The sequence below is a fragment of the Chanos chanos genome, chromosome 3, assembly GCF_902362185.1.
Source record: "Chanos chanos chromosome 3, fChaCha1.1, whole genome shotgun sequence".
Taxonomy (NCBI): Eukaryota; Metazoa; Chordata; class Actinopteri; order Gonorynchiformes; family Chanidae; genus Chanos; species Chanos chanos.
Genome location: NC_044497.1, coordinates 10918945 through 10939955, shown reverse-complemented (window position 1 = coordinate 10939955; position 21011 = coordinate 10918945). Strand labels below are relative to the sequence as shown.

At 40.9% G+C, this 21011-nt stretch overlaps 1 protein-coding gene across 2 annotated transcripts; it reads left to right on the top strand.

Moving 5' to 3' along the window:
• Positions 1-1023: 1023 nt before the first annotated feature.
• Positions 1024-15369, top strand: mtrr (5-methyltetrahydrofolate-homocysteine methyltransferase reductase). Of its 2 annotated transcripts, none has more exons than XM_030769404.1 (15): positions 1024-1107; positions 1426-1576; positions 1690-1843; positions 1925-2042; positions 2146-2548; positions 2724-2837; positions 3049-3202; positions 3421-3509; positions 3716-3896; positions 5588-5630; positions 6113-6302; positions 6722-6840; positions 10661-10753; positions 13213-13392; positions 13648-15369. In XM_030769404.1, the coding sequence occupies exons 1-15, from the start codon at positions 1028-1030 to the stop codon at positions 13790-13792; spliced, it is 2214 nt and encodes a 737-aa protein (XP_030625264.1). In that variant the 5' UTR covers positions 1024-1027; the 3' UTR covers positions 13793-15369. The 2 variants fall into 2 exon arrangements, with proteins under 2 accessions (XP_030625264.1, XP_030625265.1); XM_030769405.1 differs by lacking the exon at positions 1024-1107 and adding an exon at positions 1171-1185.
• The last annotated feature ends 5642 nt before the right edge of the window (positions 15370-21011 follow it).

Genomic DNA, 21011 nt, shown 5'->3' with positions numbered 1-21011 from the left:
CTGAAAATAATAGAGACGTTATAAAATTGCACATTTAAAACGTTAATAAAAGCTACATTTAACGCAGAGATAAATGGTTTATTCCAGTCTCGCGTGGATACAAACGTGCACACTCCAGAAACCCAAGACAGTTACCCATAGCAATTGAGTAAACGGACCCACGGACCCACATTTAAAATTATTCTATGTTCAGTGTTTATTAGGTTGACCCCAAAGACTTGGTGAACGGCAGCCTACGAACACCCTTTTTATGGTTTGCTGATTTTTTCACAATGTATTCTCAAGAGACATTATTCGTTCAAATATGGTTTTATGGTTTACTGTTTTTAGTGAACGTTGAATCATATGCATCAACTGTAAAACATGGCACACTTAATCGCTTCCTAAGTTCGACTGGAAGGTGTATTCTGACAGATAAAACATATTTGTTGATTTTTCAGTATCAAGTTAGGTACCTTTTGGCTGAATGTGAGAATAGTAATTACGACTAAGAAAGCACATTGAAATGTTCCACACGTTTCTTGTTTTTAATATCTCAGTCTGACCGTTCCTATTAGCAGTGTACAATACGAATCACAGTTCTTACAGGCAACCCCCCGTCCCCCGCCCCCCCAATCTATCGAATGTCATTTGATCAGAGGAAATTAGGGGAAGAATTCCTTCGCATTTCCCACCATGATCTTCATATGATCAGAGAAACTTGTCAAGATGATCCGAGACCTCTTAGCCATTAAAATTAAATTTAGCGTTTGATTGACCAAGAAAAGCACAACAATTCTGGAATTACATCATTCAAATAAGAGGATGTGGATGCCCTCTATTGACAGGAGCTATGTATTTTACCTCCACGTGTTGGGACCGTAGGGGGTGTATTTGAGTAGACAGCGGCGCACACAGTAGATCTGTATGCCAAAGTACTCTTTCTGACTGTGCAATAGAACGAGACTAACGATTTTGAAATCACGTACTACGTACAGCATGTGGAACACAGCTTCCTTCTACGCAATATCCTGTCAATGGAGATTGTATGGTTGTGATCTGTTTTAGAGTTATCTCTCGTTATGTTTCGCAGCGTAGACCGTACTGTGTGCCAGGTAGACTTTTAAGGTAAGGTCAGGTAGTTTACAAATCTGCAGTTAAGGGTTACAGTTTTCACATTCATGGCGTGAGCTCAGATAACCTGGAGTAAGTTTAATTGATTAAGATGGTAGTTTTGTGGTCCATGATTTCACAAGAAGTAACTCATTAAACAATGTCGACTTACAAAACCGTTCGATCCAACTTTGGCCTACTTTGATTACCTTAGAAGACCCATCCAAATATACTAAACATTACTGATACGGCTTGGAATCATGGTGCACCGTTTGCTTTCTTGTCACCCAAGTTTTCTACAAGTGTCGCTGTAAAGATGTAACTCTTTTTCAGTACTGTCATGCCGAGTGAAGTGACATCTCGGTTCTTAATTCTCTACGGGTCGCAGCGCGGTCAAGCTCAATCAATTGCCGAGGAGATCTTGGAGCAAGCAAAAGAACATGGATTTGTCGCAGATATCAGCTGTTTGAGCCAAGCGGACAAGGTAATCCCCCTTGTTATTTTAGAGATCTGCTGTCTTCAGTGTAGTTTATGACACATTGTCACTGTTACCCATTGATGCTGTATAACATATTGCCCTTGTTTTTTGTTTTTTAGTATAACTTGGAGAAAGAAACTAACCCTGTAGTTTTTGTTGTCTCCACAACTGGGGATGGTGAACCTCCAGACACAGCTCTAAAGTTTGTGCAGAAGATTAAGAATAAGTCTCTGTCACGTGATCACTATGCTCATCTGCACTATGCATTATTAGGTAAGCAACTGGTTTGGCTTACGTGCTGTGGCCCTGCTATTTCAATGGTTTATGGTCTTGAACGTGTTCCGTTTCATTCAGCCCTAGGAGACACAAATTATCAAAACTTTTGCAACGGTGGCAAGACTATCGATCGTCGTCTACAGGAACTTGGTGCAAAGCGTTTTTATGCCACGGGGCATGCTGATGACGGTGTAGGGTAAGGCCACGTTCTGTTTGTTATCATGTGAAACTTCCAGTTTTGCAAGCTTCTGTGCAATTACCACTTTGTGGTGTTTCTTTTCTTTTTCTTTTTTTTTCAGACTTGAAATAGTGGTTGAGCCGTGGATTGAGGGACTCTGGGAAGCTATAAGAGAAGCGTTAGCCGAGATGGCCCAGTCAAACCAGCAGGGCTTTGCATCTCCAGAGAGCGCGCAAAGCAGTAATGTGGAGTCTGCTGCTCAGGAAAACGCAGAGTCGACGGGGTTGGAAGTTAATCTCCATCTCATGAAACTTCGTGAATCTGATTCTCAAACCTCAAAACAAGTGGCAAGTTCTGCATCTGAGAGGGCAGAGACAGAGTTAAAAGCAGTGGGTGCAACAACTGCTCCTCTGGAGGCTTCTCTCATGCGATCTCTGCCCCCACTCTCAGAATCCGCTCTCAGTGTTCCGGCGTTGCCCCCTCCATATCTCAATGTGTGCCTTGTGGATGCTCCAGTAGAACAGGTAGTCAATCCTGAGGTCAATTAAAATGATCTAAATGATCTCAACTATCTTAAAGTAGTTCAAATGGATGGTTAGGTATAACAAAAGAGTTTAACATCATTAATATTGCAAGCAGTGGAAATATTTTTATATTGCGATTGAAGTGACATGTTGAAAGTAGTCCTTGTTTTCCCAGGACAGTACCTCATGTATTAAAGAAGCTTTCCAAGAAGTGCCAATTTCAAAAGCAGTTCAGCTAACTCGCGGGGATGCAGTGAAAACAGCCATCCTGCTGGAGCTAGACATCTCAGTAAGTACTTTACTCTATTGAGACAGAGGAATCACTCGGAGAACAGACAACAGAGTCTGCATCCTGCTTACTTGACATAACTGATGTTCAAGCTGTTTAAAGACTGTGTCTTTTAAAATGTAAGACTAGGCCATGAAGTTACAAATCATTCATCATTTGTAACTTTGCGACTTTTTTTTTTTTGTTGTTTTTTTTTTTTTTTTTTTTGCAGGACCAGCACTTTGTGTACCAGCCTGGGGACTCCTTTGATGTGCTTTGCCCAAACAGCCCAAGTGAGGTTGAGGAACTTCTCCAGAGACTGAAGTTAACAGAGCAAAGGAATTGCTGTGTTGAGCTTCAGCTGCATAAAGATACCAAAAAGAAAGGTACGCAGACCTTTGAAGTCATCCTCAGTGTCATCGTTCTCTGTCCTCCGCTGTCTGATGAACTTAATTATTCAAAAAAAAAAAGTTTGGAACATTGTGTTGAGTCACAGACCCAGGACGTGGGACAAACTGACAAAATATGAAGGACGTTAAAGTAAATCGGTATCACAGCGAGCTGAAAAGTTGCTTCTTTTTTTTTCCTTTTTTTTTCCAAACAGCTGCACAGATTCCCGCTTATATCTCAGAGAAGAGCGTGCTGCAGCACGTTCTGACCTGGTGTTTGGAGATAAGGAGTGTTCCAAAGAAGGTAGCTGTAGTTTTGTGTCTCGCAACCTCAGGAAAGCCACAAACCTGTTTGAATACAAAGTTCATAAGGCACCGAGCTCAAACTCACGAAGAGCAATCTCTTTTTTATGCTTTCTCTCTCTCTCTCTCTCTCTAACTCTCTCTCTCTCTCTCTCTCTCTCTCTCTCTCTCTCTCGTTCTCTCTCTGTCTTGCTTTTCAAATGTCAGGCTTTTATCCGAGCTTTGGTGGAACACACCGAGAAGGGTGATGAAAAACGCAGGTTGCAAGAGCTGTGTAGCAAACAGGGCTCTGCAGATTACAACAGATTTGTGAGAGACCCCAACGTCTGCATTCTTGACCTTCTCCGAGCCTTCCCGTCCTGCTCCCCCCCGCTCAGCCTCCTCATAGGTCAGCGATTGTTCTCTTTCCAATCACTCGGGCTCAGCTAAATACACTCAAGACCCTTCTATGGGTTTGATCTCCAATGGAGTTTCCTTTGTGCAGTATATTTTTCACCACCAAGGGGCAGTAAAATATCAGCGACGTGAGATTCCAAATTTCATCGCTGTTATGGCAAAGTAATCAAACAGTCATTACTGAATCATTTGTTTTAGTCAAGAGTATATTGAAATTATGTATATGAAATATATTAGTATGAACTTAAACCCATCAGTCAAAATGTCACCTAAAGTGCAGACCTGTCTTATTTTGTCATGAAATTTTGCTTATGTCCTTATGTAGGTATACTCACCTCCTCGAGCTGTGTTTAGGATACATCCAATGTCAAAGTTATTTTTGGTCGACCGCATACCTTAGCTGCAGAAATCTGTGAACCACGGCAAAATTGATTATCAGGATGTTCGCACCAAATGGGGGATCTGCTTCCGAAAGCAGTTTATAGAACAGCTGTTATAGCTTCGACAGCTCTGGTATTGCAGGTTATGCTAACGTGAATGATGCCTGGACAACCAGAGAGCAAATGAGCCCTAGCCCGTTCCTCGGCTTTCTTGTTTACGCATCGTCGGGCCAGCTACCCCTAAATCAATCAAAATATTCATTAATGAGTTATAACAGCAACGACATTGAGAACAAATAAGAGATAATTTGCCGTTCTCATCCAAACATTGTTATTGTCGCGCTCGCCGTAGTTTGGTACTTTCAAAGCTTTGATTCAGATTTAAATAGAAGTGGCATTAAAATAGTTCAGCTTGTCGTCTCTGTAAATATAATAATGATAGGTTTGTTCCCGTTCAGTCTTAAGAAATCTAGCCAAGTGTGGCTCAGTGAAGTTTTCCACAAACACCATGTGCCATGTTAATGGATTCGTTTAGCATCAATGGCAGCTGTTCAGGTTTCAGATAAATTGATGTTGTTGAGTACTTTCCACTTTCACATATGGTAAGGATTTTAAATTAATTCATCATCTCAGTCGATTGGGGGAAATGGGGCATTGTAACCTTTGATTGATGAAACTAAATCTGGTACACTTTGTTCACGCTAGTAAATCTTGAACAGCGTGTTTATGCAGTTGACACATTAAATGTTGACAAATGAGAATACTGAGGCTCAATTACAGTTACACTTCATTCTTCAAATAGTTCAGTACTTCAATCTTGTCTTTATTCACTTATTAATTATTTTGCGGTGGTACCCATATAGCGTCTGGATCTGGCAACATTAGTATGACAAATACTAGATTCTAGAATAACAGTGTAAAGAGGGCACCTTTAGTTCTGACATTCAGGTAAAAGCAGTCTCCATTACACTGGCCCCGACATGTGGACGCTGGGGGATTTAAAACGATGGTATTTCTGATTCCATGAATACAAAATGTCTGCAAAAGTAAGACTAACCTATAAACAGAGCCTGGAAAAATGGAACAGGGCTTTTGTCCTTACATAACCTGCCCCCTCCTCTCTCTAAAAAAAAAAAAAAAAATAGAATAGCCGGAAATAAGACTTGTCTTGCAGTACAACACTGTGGTGGGTGGTGATGTGTAAGACATAAATATGTCTTAAATAAGATTAATAACAGTGCGTATGCACACGGCCGCTGTTCTACATTACCATCTGCAAACTTTTGTTTTAATCTTTCCGCAGAACATTTGCCAAAACTCCAGCCGAGGTCTTATTCAGCTGCAAGGTAAAAAAACAAAACAAAAGAAAAACTTCTTTCAAAGCCCTATATTTCTTTGTCATTTTTGATGAACATTTTTTTTCTTTTGTAACATATTTTATCTGGCATTTGACAACATATTGTGTAAGGAAATCCTCTTCTAAACACAGTCTAATTTAAAGTGACATTGACTCTGCCTTGATCAAAAACCATCAATTTACATCAGAGTGAAGTGAACAGTGTGATGGGAAAGGATGCGGCTATCAAAACTATCTGACACTCTCATTTGTTTTCCGAGCATGTCCTTGGTCAGTAAGTAGTACACTGCTTGGAGTGAAGCCCGTGACAGAGTATAATGATGCTAGTGGAGTACAGATAGTTGCAGGAGGCAAAGTACGCTGAAATATTCTTGTTTTTGGTCAATAGGGGTCCCCATAGGCTTGATGCAAACAGAATACGGAGACTTGAACAACTTTTCCGTCCTTTCACGTTACTCTTGGTTTTTCCAGTTCTAGCCTATACCAGCCTGGTAAACTGCACTTTGTGTTCAATATCGTGGAGTTCCCGGCGTGTCCTGAGCACCCAGAGAGGAGAGGATTGTGTACAGGCTGGCTAGCTGACCTTGTGTCCCCAATCCTACAGCCCTATGGGAAGACACAAGCCCCAACAGAGAGCTCTGCTCCACTGTCTCTTCCAAAGGTTAGCAATGGTAGACCAGAGGCAGCAGAAGCCTTTCAGAAAATATGCTGTACATGGGCACTGAACATCCATCCATCTAGAAGTAGCACAGTCAACTTTCCAATGTAAACATCTACTGACATTCTAATAACATTTTGGCAACAACCTCTTTTCTTTTCTTTTCTTTTCTTTTCTTTTCTTTTTTTTTAACCTTTGAAAAGGATAAATAGATCAGAAATAAAACAGGCAATGCATATGTTGGGATGGTTGTTCCAGACAGGGACAGTCTGTAGGGTCAAGCCATCAATCAAACAGTCAATTAACCTCACAAGTCAATTAACCTCACAATAGCTCCGAGTAGCTCCGTAGTCCTGCAGTAAGTCCATTCATGCTCATTCATCAAGGCGGTGGGCTCTGTCTTATCCTCAGTGTCATCGTAGGTCAACGTGAGGCTCCGTCCCGGCAGCTCATTCCGCCTGCCCTCTGACAACTCCCTGCCCGTAGTGATGGTCGGACCAGGGACTGGGGTAGCACCCTTCATCGGCTTCCTTCAACAAAGGTACGGTCTTACAGGAGTATTTATAGCCCTGCTGTACTTGCTCACTGCCATCCCGCATTGGAGCGCGTTGATAAACCTTGAGTGCCTCACTTCGCTGAGAGAGTAACGCATCAAGTGGAAAACCATGTCTCTCTCTTGGCTAGCTAATAATTGAATACAGCAGCGACTGTTTATTATAAGGTACGGGCAAAACAAATCTGTCACATTCATTTGCATAATCAATTAAAAAGCCCTTGAAATGTTCCCACCTGGCTGACAGAGTTGTAAATACTGTTGTCATTGCCACAGTTTGAATGATGATTCATACAAACATGTTACACTTTGGAGGAAGTATTTATTTTTTTTTAATCTTTTATTGCAGTGTATTAGGATGAATAGTAACAGATCAAATGGGGAGAAGATATTGACTTTATGCGAAAAAGAAAGTCTAAAAAACATCTCTGGAAGATGTGCATAAATCAAAGACAACGTTAGCGGGAGAGGCGTAAATGCGCTATCGACTTGTCCCTCCCACATTATTAGTGAAAAACTGGCAGTGCTTTCTGAAGACTCTTGGTGCCAGGAGGAAGCGGGACACAAACGCTGTAGGTGCTTGTAAAGGCGGCTCTCTGAAGCCTGTCAGGCGTGAGCGTGTGATTCATACTGTAAGCCTGTGAGGCGTATTCGGAGTGGAATGAAGCTGTCTGCGTTGTCTCCGCTCGTCCGTTTGGTTGATAGTTGTCGGCTGATAGAGAGGTGACGGGGAGGCTGCGGTAGTAATCACGGGGGGGGGGGGCGCTTGTGTCGGAGGTGAATGTGTTTGATGAATGTCTTGGGCGGAATACGGACAGCCTGCCCTGGAGTGGGGGGGCTGCACCTGTGAGATGTGACGTCGTTGATGAATGGCCGACGTTGACGCCTTTACACAGTCGCGTGCCGTGTCGCCTTCCAAATTGTCAAGGTCGTGGCGCAGTTCTGATGTGTGGCTCCGATGTGTCACGGTTCCGGTTGACTCAGCCAGATCCGTATCGTCGTTCTTGGACCAGGGCTTGAACCTGTGTCTGGGCTGAAGCTGTCGCACCAAGGAACGTGGAACCGCGAATTGTAATAATCACAATTTATATTCATACAATGAGAGAGGTTTATACACAGATCCTATGAATAAAGACCTTCTCTTTATCTTGGTTATGTGGCTACTGAAAAGATGGTTACGGTCCAACTGACAGTGATGATTTCTGTTTACCTGCTTGTAACTTAAAGGCTCAATAGCATTCTATAGAAAAGAGCCTCTAAAATGGAAAAAAGAAACAACAGAAGGGATTTAGTATGGCACCTGCTGTTTTCCTTGCCTTGTCTGTATTGTGCTGTGAAATTGTAAAGAGTTGTCACTGGGAGGTTTTGGACAGATCTTAACTTGTGTCTTTAGAAAAAAAACGCGACTACCTTTGATGCCATGCTTTGATAAAAGATAACAATCGCCATTTTGTCAGCAGGTAGCTGGTTGGGTCACAAAGCCAAGAGCATCCTTTTTAGCAACAAACAGCATGGAACTCTTCGATTTCCCCCTCAGTGAATCAATGGCTGTCACCAGGCTGTTGAAAATGCATTGTTCCTCTCAGTAGCTGAGGAAACTGGGGAGAAAGTACACAAAAGGTCAGACTTGACTATGCAGTTATTGTCAGTGAGAATCAGTCTGTGGTAGAGAGGAAAGGCTCACAGATTGCTGATTGCAACTCTGAAAGTAGCGTGTAGAGGTCTCAGGACAAATATTGACAATGTCTTTACCTCCTCAACAAGAGTTTCATGTTAGTGTCGTTGACACAGGTCAATGAAGTAGCTAGTCCTAATCATCAATGTGTCCAATGTTCCTTGGTTCTCTATGTGTGTGTGTGTGTTCGTGCGTGTGCGGGCTATGGTATTTAACGGTCTAGGCTGCCTATGTTAATGCGTTGCCCTTTTATCACGGATTCCATGCATAGAAGATGGTTTTCTTAATGAAAACGTGCATGGTCTGAGGAGCTAGGTAAAGAGGCAGCGTGATTGGATATTGTCAGAATATGGGCTTGCATGTGTGCCCAGTGACTCTTTTACCCTTTGTCTGAAAAGGTGCTGCGATGCATTGTGTGGCGGTAGCTCTCATGCAGGCTGAGCTGGATCAGTATTCGCGGTTGTAATTTTTGGAAGCTCACATTGTGCTGTTTTGCAGCAGCCGTAATTTGTATGCAGGACGGAGTTGATGTGGACTACATAGTGTTACTAAAAGGAATCCAGGTTTTTCCATATTGCTATTGATTCCTTAGGGGCAGCATAAAGCCCACTAAACCTACTTTATTGAAGGCCATTTCCAGATTGGATTCTCAGATCCCAGATGCTAATAGTATTGCTTCGGGTAATTTCTGTGTCCAACAACAATTCCACAGCAACCTACTTAGTTTAGATCAAGTTGGTGTCACTGTTTGGATCAATCTACTGATAATATATCTGCTTCTTCTGCAACCAAGAGGAGGGCTAATTACAACATGTTAATTACTCAGTGTTTTGTGACGGGATGAATCTGGTTATTGCGTGAGAGGGACTGGATCAACAAACTGTCTGCAAGGTCAACCGAACATCCTGGTGTGTTACAGAGGAGGCTGTGTAAACTAACCTTTGAGTATTTATAGAATTTAGACTTGAGAGTGGGGAATGTTTGTGGAATTTTGTAAACACTTATGTTGAGTAAACCACTGCTGTTGTAGCCAGGTAAACTTCGTGGCTTTTGATCTTATTGGCCACCAAAGGATGAAGAAGAATAGAAAGAGCAGATTGTGGATGCTTTAAGAGAAGGCCTGTGTGTTATTCCCCCTGTGGTAATTTCAGACGTGGTGTGGCTTATACCCATTCTAATTGTAATTAGGCTATGCAAGCTATGCATGCATTTGAGTGTTATATTAGAACTTAATGCATTTTAATGCATATTTAGATTCTCATTCATAATAATATGACTTGGGGCATTTTGTAATGAAATACAGTGGATGGAAGGTTAACGCTGTTTAATCGCGGGTCTATTTATTTACTGTTCATCCAGATAACACTGAGGAGGTTACTCTGTAAAACAGTCACTGTGTTCCAGATGGATGTTACACAAGAGGACTTGTCTGCAACATCTCTTTCTCCACAATGGTTTCTCCATCATTATCTCTTGGTGGAGAAGAGATTGTGGAGCCATTGTAGTGTGTTTAGAGGGTCACCTGACTGTTGTGATTGTAAAGGTACCAGAACACTTCTCTTATCTGTGAGACGATGTCACGTCAGGGCAGCTGTTTGTGTGCTGATAGCTCCCACTGCGGTTATGCCACTGGAGTCAAAAGCATTCTGGGAGCCCTGCCAGACTCACCAGAAGAATCACGCTTAAAGAAGTCATGTCCCTCTGGGCAGTTTCAGTTTGGTAGCACTGAAAAATGTCTAGCACATGTACGTGTATGTCAGCCCTGTATAGTGAATACGCTGATTGTTGCTGGTGTTCCATTGAGGATTCAGCAGGTTACAAAGTGTCTCTCATTGCAATATCATGTTGAAAGTTAAAAGTTATTGGTTTGCAACATGGATGATGCATGTCTGACAAATTATGTTTGAAAAGCTTAGATAACTGGAACCAAGCAACTGTAGTAGTGGGTATTGCAAGGTAGCAGTTTGTAATTTTTTTTTTCTGTTTTTGGTTTCAGAGTTTAGACCTAGATTTTAATTTGGCCAGATGGCTTTAAGTGACTAGCATTTTTCTTTTGGAGGTCCAAGACGGGAACACTGGATGCATCTCTCTGTAAATGAATATCGATTGAAACACACGGTTTTAACTTTGCAGAGAGAAGGAGTTGGAAGAAAACCAGGAGGCTGCCTTTGGAGAGACCTGGCTTTTCTTCGGCTGCCGTCATAAAGACCGAGAGTTTCTTTTCAGGTAGGTAGATGCCACTGACATACAGTTTCTCCCGGGACACATGTGTAACCTGATTACACCGAACCTTTGTAACCCCTACTTTTCCTCCTGTAATGATGGTAAAGTCTGGAGAAGCTCAGTCTGGTTAAGTCATACAAGTGGCATGTGGAGTTCCTGGAACTGATCAGCATCGAGGTCCTGTTGCATTGTCCTTGAGTTATGGTTGAGAAAGCAATGAAACTAAAGTGCTTCCCACTAGTGAATTCAATGAATGCCGTATGAAACAAGGCATTGTGGAAGATGGTTGGGCTCTAATAGTCTCATAGGCACAGAGCCATAACTCATTGTGCTAGACCTGAGTAATAACACCACGGCTGGTTTGTACAATACAGATGTCATGCTGTACACAACACAACATTACGCTTCTCACATGAAATGACACCACAAGTCATAAATGCCGTGGAGGGCTAAAAGGCAAGCGCTTAGCTGCATGTCCACTGTGGCAAGAAATGTACAGTTGTTCACTGTCGAAAGAAATGTGTAGCCACTCAATTCAACAAAAAGTGAGAAGCCCTGTTCAGAGATCTTCATGTTCCTTTAACCTAACCAGTGTTTGCAATATTGTATTTGCTATCCCTTGTCTTCAGTATAGATTTTGTTTAATTGATTCATTTACTCTGTGTGGGTTAAGTTAATTAATACCATATATTCTACATGGCTTTTTGCTTCCTTTGCTCTGAAAAGGCTGCCTGACTAAGAATATCTTCAGCATAAGAACTATGAATAGAAATCTAAACAAACTTGGCCTTTTGATGTTCACACACACAAAAAAATTCTCTGTGTAATCCGTGATGAGATGTGGGCAGAAGGCTTTGCCGACAGTTTGCCTAAAGGAAGCGAGCTTTGTGCAATAAGTCCTAATCAACTCTAGCACTTAGCATCTGTGTTAAAGGGGCGAAATCAATCTAACACACAGTCAACTTCATGCATCCTGACATTCAGAACTGCTCGCCTGCTGCTTTTCAGTTTTCTTTCTTTTCAACTGTTTTTATAGATTTAGATTGCTAAAGAACGGAAGGTCGACAGTAATGATTTTGACAGAACTGTGGCTCACGTGGTCTGTTTTCTCAGTAATCAGCCAGTATTTCAGTCTATGTTAAGGCACTCCTGACCTGAAAGAATGAGGGAACAGATCTGAGAGAATATGCTAGAATAGGAAAACTTCTCCTGCGTACGGAGTTGGTGTAGTTGGGCTTCATCTTTGTCTGTTTTTCTCTGTCCTAAATGGAGGCTCAGAGTGGCAGCCTCCAAAGTCCCGAGTGCTTAAGCGAACCGGGAAGGGTCATTCTCCTCAAGGTCTTTAATGAAAATACGGACACTTGAGTGCTGAGCTCTGGCAGCAAGCCCTTCGCTCAGAGAGCTGAGAAACGGAAAAAACTCGGCAATTGATTGTAAAAAGATGCGCTAGCCGGGAGCCATGTCTTGTTTATTGAATCTATATTTTCCATTTTTCTAATATTAAAAAAATTTGAGAGAGGTTTTGCCCTTTCTTAAAGTTTTGCCAGCTGCTTCCATTAAATGTGACTGAAGACAAACAATTTCCCGAGCTCTGAAGTGACAATATGCAATATGTGGTAGCCTGGAGAAACTGCTTCAGGTATTTACCTCTATTTTCTATATCTATATCAGAATTCAAGTTATGACGTTTAAAGTCTGCCTCAACCAAATGGCAATAAGCTAATGTATTTTTAAGACTCCTTTGTGTCCCTCTTCCCCTCTGAGCTCCGTTCGTTGCTGAAGCATTGTGTTAACTCTCACCAGTTTTGCTCTTAGTGTCAGGGCTTGATTGATTACTTTGTTGTTCAGAGAATTTCTTTGACTGACTGGAGGGACAACTTGATGACTAGTTCCTTCTAAAAAACATCAGGGTCTGGAAAATATACTACAGATTTTCTTTTCATTAACGCGCTTAGGCAAGCTAAAGAGGAGGCTGCTTTGAAAATGTGGCTGGCTCAGTCCAAAAATAAACAGTAATCTTAAAATTTCAGTAAATTGCACCACACCTGCGTGTTTCTCAGAACCCGCAGGGCTTCAGCTATCAAATTACTGAATGTAGAAATGGATTTTTAGCAGAATGTAACATCAGGAACATTCTACGGGTTCCGGTAAAATCTAAGCCTCATACTGATACTGATTTGCTCATGTGAAACCACTTGCTCAAAACACTTGATAAATGTTGTAGCGGCAACATGTGTATATTAATTGGTGGTAGAGGAGTTGAGGTTGAAATAGTATAAAGCTGGACTGTAGTGGTTTAAAATTGTACAATATTACCATTCAAAATCTGAAAGAACATAACTTCCACCTGTTGACACTGACAGATTAGTCAGCGTGATTATATCAAACCCTGTCGAGTAACATGGCAATGGTATGTTATATTTACCAATTTCACAATGTCCTCTTTTGTATCGCTGTTCCAGAGAGGAGCTGGAGAGGTTTGTTGGGAAAGGAATTCTGACCCATCTGAAAGTGTGCTTCTCTCGGGATGTGTCAGAGGAGTCAGAGCCCAGCCCCAGATATGTCCAGCATAACCTACTCCTCCATTCCAAGCACATCGCCAACATCCTCCTCAAAGAGAAGGGCTACTTTTACGTCTGTGGGTGAGTGAAGTTTAATTCTCCTAATGCCAGATATTGAAGAAACGGATGACTTGCTAAATCTGTCTTCCTCCCAACCAGAACCTTTTTGGTGCCAGTCACAGCACCCATTCCAGTTCTTAAAAGCATACCCCAGAATGTGAAGAATTTACATAAATGTACCTCAGCATATGAAGAGTTGAGAATGTGTGGTTTCAGTATTTCGTATGCCTTATCAAGCTTGTATGTGAACACAGACTTGATTGACTTGCTTTGCAGTGATGCGAAGAACATGGCTAAAGATGTGAATGATGCTCTGGTGGAAATCATAGGGACAGAGCTACAGATGGATAAACTGGAGTCTATGAAGACCGTGGCAGATTTGCGGGAAGAAAAGCGTTACCTGCAGGACATATGGGCTTGATCTGTGTACACACACTGATACACATATACATACACACACGCACACACACACACACACACACACACACACACAATGCACATCAGACACATGACGGGTTTTTTTGCTGCTCCACATTAACAGATGCAATTTTTTACATTGCTCTGATAGTTTAGGTGGTTATTACTGAGGCAGTAACAATGATCCTTAGTGACATCCTTTTAGGTAGAAACAGTTACACAACAACCAGTAAATTATATTTGGTCGTAGATGAGAATATTTGTTCTCTACATTTAATTGGTTGCATAACATTTTCTTAGGGTTCGAAGACGCTAAGGAAAAAGCAAAATTTTTCCACGTACTGTGTGTACCAGAACTTGACAGCAGGGTCTGCTTCAGCCAGCCTGCTCAGATTCAAACTGAGCCTGCCAAGTAAACATGAACTAAGCAAAAGAGATCGTGACATACTGTGTGGGAAAATATACTGTCAGAACTGCCAAACGGAGAAACATCTCCTGTGTTTCTCTTTTAGTTCTCTCTCTCTTTTTTTTTTTAATATGGAAACACGTTATGTAGTAACGATTTTATGGAGACCAAGCATTTCTGGTCTTGGATTTAAATCAGGTTTTAAGGAGATTTTTAGAACCAATCGTGACTCTGTACTGATTGAATCAAATGAATAGAACTCACCTGTTCTACAAGAGCTACCAGATAATCCACTGTTATTGCAAGTTTGGTGATTACACAAACAAGCTCTTTATGTGCCACATTCTTAGATGTGTTATTTAAGAGGGGAAAAACTATGGTGCTGTTTCTGAAGTTGCCCGAGTATTTTTGTAAGGACTACTTTTGGTATTTAAAACCTTTGCTTGTCTATGTTGTCATGTTACATTCTCAAAAGATGAGTTCTTTGGGAAAGAGACATAATTACTACAAACCTATGCAGTCCTATCGTGTGAGCCTAGATATGTCAATAGAGAGGTAATGGGGAAGCTCAGTATAAACCATAACCGTTCAGTTTTCTGATGGTGTTCATTCCTCCCCTTTCCCCTCATACTCTTCATTTTAACAAGTCACGCACTGTTTTCTGTCTCATATCTTATTGCATGCAGCAGGTTCACCGTCATTTGCGTGTACTAAACACATCAGTGGGATCAGGAAGTCACTGATTTTGCATAAGGGCACTTCACAGCTATGACTCATAACATTATAGCCTTGCACGTCAAAAGGGTAATGGAGAGTGATTAATTTGAATAAATAAGAGTCTAATCATTTAGCCCCAGATGTCGCAGGCTTTCTAAGAAAAAAAAAGGAAAAAAACCAAAACAACCCTCATATTGTAGTCATATAAATATCCATGGTGGGTTATAGTCCTGTTAATTGCAGAATGGAGTTTAATAGATCTCCCAAGATTTTAAGCAATTATTATGCCCTGTGACTCAGTGGGTGTGGACATTTCATCCTGTAATTTATAATGACGAATATGACGAATTTTACTCATCAAGTTTCACTCGACAAATATGATGTAAAATGGAGGTTTCAAATGCCAATTTTTAAATTTTTGTTCTAACAAAATAAAGTGCTTGACATCTCTTTGTCTTTGAAAAACAAAATGCTATAATGCTGTGTACTTGACATTGTTTGTACAAGTATAAAATACCTATTGATTGACCCATAATTTGTACACGGTGCCTGAGAGTGGAAATGGAAAAATCTCATGAGGTGTCCGTAGACTCGTCATCTCAAACACAGATCTCCCACATGATTAATGATGGAAAATGTAAGATTCAACAAAAACAGTTTGATCAAATTTAACCTTGCCTGTGATGGAGAACGCCCTGTGTGTTTCTTCGAGATTTTTTTTTTTTTTTTTTTTGCTTAAGCATCATCCTTCAGGAACCTTTGTTTACCCTGGCGATTTGCATGCTCTCATCTGCATTGAGAAATGGCTTCCAGAAAAGTGATCCTTGCGCAGGCATAGTCGCAAAAATGAGGCTGATAATGGATGCCCCACATTAAGAATGGATTAAGTTTTAAATTACAGTTTCTTAATTAAAAAGGTTCAAGGTGCCTTTATGACTACGGTGCAAAGATGTGGAATGGTAATCGGAATAAATCAAATGGACCACAAGCTTGCAGTGGAGTTCTATGATAGATCCCCCCGTTCACAATGGCTTAAATGAAGCAGAAAGATGTATGCAGAAGGTAATGACAGTCATTAGATGAGGCTCTCAGGCAACCCACTGTGTGGTCTCTATCTCTCAGCTCTTAGTATCAGAGATCATGGTCGGCTGACCGTTAGCAATATTGAACTTGATATTTAACTGCAGAGAATTACATTGTAAACTTCCACACAGCGGTCACTATAAGGTTAGAGGTAAAGAAGTCAATGCTGGAAGACAATGTTTTGGTGGACTTCATGTTCCACTTTCCCTCCCCCATTGAAAGTACAAATTTATCTTGGGGGGGATTGCGTTATTGATTACAGTTCTGGGCTAAACCACAGAGTGAGGCAGTGGCAGTGCTTTCAACCTCTTACCACGCGGGCTATCATCCGATCTACACAAAGGATCTATTGCAGAGTTTCCCAAACCTCGTCCTGGGGACACATGACACCACACGTTTTAGGTTTTTTCCCTCGCTCTAATGGCGCCCGGGCGGAGGAGAGGGATTTTACTCATGAAGTAATTATGTAGTGCTTAATTAGCTGAATTAGGTGTCTTGGAACAGGATGCAGGAGAGACCTACAGCATTCAGAGCCGTGAGTTCCCCGGAGTCGATTTGGGAAACACGGATTTATGTTACTTTCCTGAAGAGCACTCCCGTACTTGTCCGTTTTCTTATTTAATCCCATTGTGAATTTATGAAATTTCACAGGAGGTGGCTGATGCCAAGATGAGCATTTCTTAAATTTGTAACAGACATAGCTTCAGAACCTCTGATGACTGAGTGTGTATTTGTTGCAGGGCTAAGCCATATGACTTTGAACAGTGACATTGTACCCCATGGAATGAGTATACAGATAAGACAGGCAGGCAGGAGATGTTACATTCCTGCATAACCCCCCCCCCCCCCCCCCCCAAATCTAAATCCCATATCTGAATTTAGAAAGGAAACTGTAAAAAAGTACTACATTCATTCATCACGCTAACAATATGACTGCAGTGATATGATGTAGTCCAACACAATTATGGCAGGAAAGAATACATGTGCCTATACGTCCTGCGCACAGACCTAAAAAGCGATCCATCTGGAGTGCTCCAAGGTGAAGAAGATGGCTGAGGGAGCAAATGAGTCTTTACAATTACAAAAAGCCTCCAGTACAAAGCTAATTGATCTTTCATCTAATGAGAAAGAGGGTAATGATCCACTAACAGGGCTCTGAAGCTCTACACGAAGGTATGTAGCAAAAGGATTTTTTTTTTTTTGCTTCTAGAAAGTTGTGGCGTATACAGTCAGGTTTTTGGGTAAGGGTTTCATCTTTTTTTTTTTTTTACTGCAGTGACAAACCCACGTCAGCAGACTCTCTACCTCTACACCCCGATTCTCATCATTCCTGCAGTATTTGTAAGACTCAGACTGTATATTCAGCAAGTCTCAACAAAATCCTGTAAACCTTATAAAGCTTTTGAGCAAAAATGAGGCATATGCTACTGCTGCTGGAAGTCAGAGCACTGCTGACACTGTCTGTGATCTGTATATAGCGTTAAAACAAGCAGGCAGTAAATGAACACATGTCACCAAATAAAATTCCTCCTCGAAACTAAACTGGAGATGGAGACATACTTCAAACTTAAAAAAAAAACAGAACAGATAAGTGTTTTGTCTGATATAAAGTTGAATAGATCGCTTGCACTTTCCAATGCTGTGCGTGCATTTTGCTTTTAATGTAGCGTCTAGATATCGTTCCATCTGGTAAGAGGTTCGTAAAACTTAATTACTCAGCTTTCGCTGATTACTCAAATGAATATCTCAGAATGATTTTTCTCTCTTCTCCGACCTTTCTGAAATGATTTGTCACTAGTGCACATTGTATGTCTCTGATGTGTACTTGTTATGTGTGTGTGTGTGTGTGTGTGCGCACACTGTGTTGTGAGCTCAGTTTAAGCCCTATTTTTTTTTCATTACTTTTAATCTTCTGTGTTCTCATTATTGCAGTTGGGGTTTTTTTTTCACTAATTTCACCACAGAGAGTATCTTTCATCATTTCTTCCGCTCCAATAAAGCTGTAGTTTTTAGTTGTTTATCCTCATTCTTAATTATGCAAATAACTAACTTTCATCCGAGACGAGGAACACAGATAACCTTCTCTGGAAAGCAAAATATGTGAAACTAACATGCTAAATCTGTCAACATTAATACAAAACCTGCAGTTTGCAAAAGCTTTTTTTTCCATTTTCTGCACCCTAGCTCCGGTCTTGCTTACCAACAAAATTACACATTTGGAAATCGATGCTGACGTGATGATAAAACAAGCAAACAAATGAACCAAAAACCTCAGGTGATTCTACAGCTCTGAACTTGATGTCTTTTGGTTCTGTATGCCACAACTTTACCCTTATGAGTTGGTGTTTTCAAATCCTATCAGCATATTTGTCTAATCGCTGACTTCTCTCATGCTTTTTTTTTTTCTCTTTGGAAAAGCTTAAGATGGATTCCAGGTTTGTCAGATACGCTGCCTGGGGCAGATGCCATGTTACTAATACAGCAACCCTATTTTCTATCGATTTTTATGTTCTCAAGAGCGCAAAGTCTAAAAGTAGGACTGCATTCATGCTGAAACGGTACCAAGGAAGTAACATGAGTAAGACTGTATTACCATGGTAAGAATTCCCCCCAAGACAAATTTGGTGATGGTGGTGGAGGGGTTGGGGGGGGGGGGGGGGGGGGGGGGGGTGGTGCAGGGGTGGGGTGGTCTTTAAGTCTCTATGCATGCTAGATTTTTTCCTTTTCAAAAAAATCCAACAACTCCACTCTCAATTACAAACTCAAACAAAACAGCATTTTAAGATAGCATTGGCTTTCTAACAGGGAAGAGAGAGAGAAAGAGAGAGAGAGAGAGAGAGAGAGAGAGAGATCACATATATCACTATTTCTGTGTTATGACAGGCGATTTAGATAAAGGACTTTGAACCGTGTAAACAAACGTGCCTCCTCTACTCACACTAAAAGCCTAAAAAGTAAATCAACATAAACAATGGTGAAAACCCAAACTCAGCAAACATCAGTCCATTGTCCTTGTGATATTTACGTTCTAAGCACCGTCGGTCCTCGTTAGACAAAAACAAAAACCGTACAAATTGTTGAGCGCCAAAAAAAAAAAACTTCCACAGATGCGGATTCTCTTGGATTTATGATCTCTTTTGCTGTGACAAGCGTAATGACTTATGCAAATGAATGATTAATTGGATTTATTGTTGAGAGCTAGTGAATAAGCTGAGCAATGAGGGACGTGCACAGACTGATTGAGGCAAAGAAGTAACGTGGTACAATTTATGATGTATGGTTTTTTTTTTTTAGTTTTTACCTGTCATTTTTTTTTTCCCACAAAGCGCAGTGAAAAGGCGGTGAAATAACCTCAGGCAAGTTTCCTCGGCTCCTGTGTCACAGTGTAGATTTGGAAAAAAAAAAAAAAGCCGTTCAGTTCGACTTTCTTTTACCTGACGTTTTTCTCGGTTAGATCTGGTTGTCAGTGTTCTCTGTCTGAACACTTCTGTTTCTGACTGTCATACCCTGAACTTTGTCAAGTCCTGTGTGCGTCACAAAGGCATCATCAGTAAGAGACGGTTACTGAGAGTGACCGGCTCTGGTGGTCCCCCCTGATACTCTTGTCTCCTCATGCCACACTGGTAGTGGGGTGGTGGACCTCGCAAGAGTTCGAGCAATGCATGTGCTTCATCAACATTGATGACTTGTTTTCTATCATGAGTCTGCATAGGAGTTTGGAAAACTAAAGTTGAAAGGGTAAGAAGGATATAATAGGATGTAATGATATAATTAGCATTTAAGATAATTAGAAAATATTGCATGAGCAGTTAATAAGAGATTAAAGTATTTTAATAATGGAGTGCTCCTAAGTCAATAATCTACCGGGTTAATAAAATCTTGACTCTGTTTAAAACATAGTTTGAATACCACACACAGATGTCCGTTGTTGCGAATATGAAACAAAGATCAAAACAAATATCTTTTTATGTTTGACTGTGATGTGAAAATATTTGCTTTTGCGCAATAGGTAACATAACATTAATGATCAGTTCCATTACAGTACTGCAAAGCATTAGCTTTGTCCATTTATCTCCTGCATTTCATTTCCTGTACCCCGCCACAGTGTGTTCTGAATTTGTGCATGTGAAATTCTGGTGGTGATTTGTACAACACGGAGACCAGAAGACAGTGAACACCATGTTCAATCGATTTAGTCTTTCATCTGGTGAGTCTGCTGGCATTCAGCCACATTTTCCTTGTGTGAATTAATTTTTTTTTTGTTGTTGTTGTTGTTGTAGTTGTTTTTGTTAAGCTCAGCTCCTATAAACATGGCTTACTGCAAATGCACGTAGAAGAATGCATCATTTCTTTCACAGGACTTGGGCACTCTGTCAGTGAGACGCTGATTTACAGAGCCAAGCTGAACTGTCCTGCTTTAATCACACCATTTGTTTGCAGGTTTATACACCCACTGCTGATATTTCATGGCTCTCGAACTCCCGATTTTGACCAATTCATGCAAGCTCATGTCCAAAGCTCCTTCGCATAGCTTTTAGGGAGAAAAATAAGCTCTTTGGGAGATGGCCTTGGAATACAAACCCTGTTATCTGCCATTCTGCATGCATTTAGAGTCTTTAATGATGTAAAAAGAAAAAAAGGAGTTATAAACATAACCAAAAAAACCAACCAAAACAGAGCCTTTGTCCACAGAGTGATTTCTGTATGGGTCGATAGGTTGAGATTAAAATACTAATGAGAGAGGAAGCTAATTATTTAATGCCACTGGAATGAACTGGTATCATATAGAGACTGTGGCTGTGCAGAAAGTAAGATGCTTTTAATGTGCAAAAATTGAACTTCTTGTACAGTTTTCATCATTACACCTCCCTCACAAGGATGCTTGAAAGTGAAAAGGTGCAGTGTAGGCTGCTTTTGTTTCTGAAAAAAAAAAAGGCTTCATTATTTGTGAATTGCTGTTGATGATGCACGAATGCTAGAGAATCCAAAGAAAAATACAGCTATAAAAATGTTAAAA